The 3,032-nt window shown below is 56.9% G+C and overlaps 1 protein-coding gene across 1 annotated transcript; it reads right to left on the bottom strand.

The window, feature by feature from the left end:
- Window positions 1-632: 632 nt before the first annotated feature.
- Window positions 633-1,409, bottom strand: LOC128943430 (olfactory receptor 14A16-like; the record flags this gene model as incomplete). Its single annotated transcript, XM_054286379.1, has 1 exon — window positions 633-1,409. A coding segment is annotated over one exon (777 nt), but the record flags the coding sequence as incomplete, so codon positions are not given.
- Between the last annotated feature and the right edge of the window lie 1,623 nt (window positions 1,410-3,032).

Here is a 3,032-nt window from a genome sequence, read left to right as displayed (position 1 = left end):
TTGGCCTGGCCATGTTCTTGAGAGAGCCTGGTCAAGGAGCCTAGAGCCCCCAGGCCCTGGGCTGAGGTGTCAGCGCTGCCCCAGCCGTGCCCATGGCCTGTCCCTGCTGCAGCCCCGGCACTGCCACACCCAGGGCTGTGCCTGGCCCCGAGAGCACTCAGGCCCTGCAGCAACATCAGGGCCACCAGGGCAGCGGGGCAGGGCCACGGCAGCAGCACTGGCAACACCAAGTGCTGCTGCTGCTGGGCACAGCTGCTGGGCCAGCACTGATCTGCCCCCAGCTCTGCATACAGACATTGCTGCTGCAGCTCCAGAGAAGGCAACAAAAGGGCATCTCTGCAGAAAACTTGGCTGGGAGAGTATTTACATCTCTAAAGTCATCTAGAGCACAGCCCCTCCTTGACACAGTCTGCAGTCATAGAGAAGATGGAGAGAAATTTAATGAGAAATGGCACAAACAATGACATTTCTTGTGGCACAATATTAAGTAAAGCTAAGCAAAAGAACCTCCAAGATGAAACCAACAAGAAGTACCAAAGATGACTTTTATTACAAGTGATTGGCAGAAATTGGTCAGCAGTTTAATGTTCCTGATACCATCCAGTCATCAGTCTCCAAACTGCAGCCTTGAGCTCCTGGTTCCTCAGGCTGTAGATGAGGGGGTTCAGGGCCAGAGGCACCACTGAGTACAGAACTGACAGGGCCACATCCAGGGATGGGGAGGACATGGAGGGGGACTTCAGACGAGCAATTGTGCCAGTGCTGAGGAACAGGGAGACCACAGCCAGGTGAGGGAGGCAGGTGGAAAAGGCTTTGTGCCGTCCCTGCTCAGAGGGGATCCTCAGCACAGCCCTGAAGATCTGCACATAGGAGAAAACCATGAACACAAAACAAACAAACAGCAAGCAGGCACTAACTGTGATGATCCCCAGTTCCCTGAGGCTGGAATTTGAGCAGGAGAGCTTGAGGATCTGTGGGATTTCACAGAAGAACTGGCTCAGGGCATTGCCATGGCACAGGGGCAGGGAAAATGTATTGGCCGTGTGCAGCAGTGAATAGAGAAAACCACTGGCCCAGGCAGCTGCTGCCATGTGGGCACAAGCTCTGCTGCCCAGGAGGGTCCCGTAGTGCAGTGGTTTGCAGATGGACACATAGCGGTCGTAGCACATGATGGTCAGGAGAAAATACTCTGATCCAAGAAAGAAGAAAATCAGAAAAACCTGTGCAACACATCCTTTGTAGGAGATGGTCCTTGTGTCCCAGAGGGAATTGTGCATGGCTTTGGGGACAGTGGTGCAGATGGAGCCCAGGTCGCTGAGGGCCAGGTTGAGCAGGAAGAAGAACATGGGTGTGTGCAGGTGGTGGCCGCAGGCTACGGCGCTGATGATGAGGCCGTTGCCCAGGAGGGCAGCCAGGGAGATGCCCAGCAAGAGGCAGAAGTGCAGGAGCTGCAGCTGTGGCGTGTCTGCCAATGCCAGCAGGAGGAAGTGCCTGATGGAGCTGCTGTTGGACATTTGCTGGGGCTGCACATGGGGACCTGTTCATGGAGAAAGGACAGTGAAAAGTCAGGAGAGGCTGCTTGGAGCCAAACCTGGCCCATTCCCTGCAGACTGTCCCACTGGGACTCACCCATCCTTGTTCCTGCTCTGGTAAAACCTTCACCCAGGTCCCTGCCTGAGCTCCAGTTGTGCTGGCTGAGTGTGCCATGAGCAGCCAGGCCTGTGCATGAGGGCCCTCAAGGAGCAATCCCTGCCCTACTGCCCTGGGTTTGTGGCCATGTGGCAGAGGGACAAGGCTGGATATTAAAGATTTGTCAATGGAATCACTCCTAATGCAGAAAGGCATGGTAGCATCTGCACTCCCACTTTTAAAGGATGGCAGGAATTTATTATCGGAATTGTTTTCCTACACACACATCATTCCTGGCTCTCTGACGTCAGAAATCCCCAGCATTTCTGCTGCACTCAGAGTTTGCCACTGAGAGATGGGAGAGGCAAAGGATTCCCTGTGGCTGAGGGAAGGTCAGGGGCTGGATGGGCTTGTTCCCAGCTACCCTGGCTTTACACCTTTGGCTGCAATCAGAGCACAATCACACTCCTGGGTCTCCCTGGGATAAACCAGACCCTGCCCAGAGCAGAGGGATCCCTGAATGTCTCACCCTCTCTCAAGGTCTCTGGGCAAGGTCTCAGCACCCCCTTGTGCCAAGGACACTCATGGCTCCCTTGGCAAACCCAGCAGCATTTCCTCAGCTGTGGCAGTTCTGCCCTTCCTTGTGGGACATTCAGGGAACTCCCAGAGGCTCTGGCACAGATTTGCACCCAGGAGGGCAGCTCAGGGCTTGGAAGGGCACAGCAAGGAGATCCCCAGCTGTGCCCATGATGGGATCTCAGGGAGGGGGCTCAGCTCATTCCCCTTTCCCATGGACTGCTTTGCCCACAGCCCTACAGGTGCCAGGGAAGCTTGGACACCCCAATCCTATGGACAGCCCTGCCTGGCAGGAATGCCAAGGGCAGTGCCTGACTCAGCTGCTGCAAATGGCAGAGCCTCCCTGAGGGCAGCAGATAACAGTGACAATATCAGGGCAGGGCAGAACCAAGAGAAGATGTTGTGGTGCTGTGCCTGAGAGGGCAGGGCAGAGACAGCCGGGCACTCAGGACAGTGTTCCCATGCCCAGCTGTGCCCGGCACCACCCACACACCAACAGTGCCCTCATCCTGCCCCCAGCACTGCTCTCTTCAGCCCCTCTCCTTCCCTGAGCATCTCCCTGGGCCTGGACATTCCCTCCTGAGAGGAGCCTTGTCCCTGCCAGCGCTCACAGAGCCCATCCCAGCCTGTGTGCCCTGGCCGGGGCCCTACAGAAACCTGCCTGTGTGCAGGGCCCTGGCTGGGGCAGGCTCTATGTGCAGCTGGGCAGGGGCAGCTCAGGAGAGCCCTGCTGGGCCCTGCAGAGGTGATGCTGCTGCTGTCCAGGGCTGAGGAGTGGCTGAGGGCCCTTTGGGAGGCTCCCAGCAGAGAGACTGACCACCCAAAGT

Source organism: Melozone crissalis, unplaced genomic scaffold (assembly GCF_028551555.1).
Source record: "Melozone crissalis strain CALT ecotype California unplaced genomic scaffold, PUWL_Pcris_2 ptg000046l_1, whole genome shotgun sequence".
Taxonomy (NCBI): Eukaryota; Metazoa; Chordata; class Aves; order Passeriformes; family Passerellidae; genus Melozone; species Melozone crissalis.
Note: the sequence above shows the minus strand (reverse complement) of the source record. Positions and strands in the feature narration are given on the sequence as shown.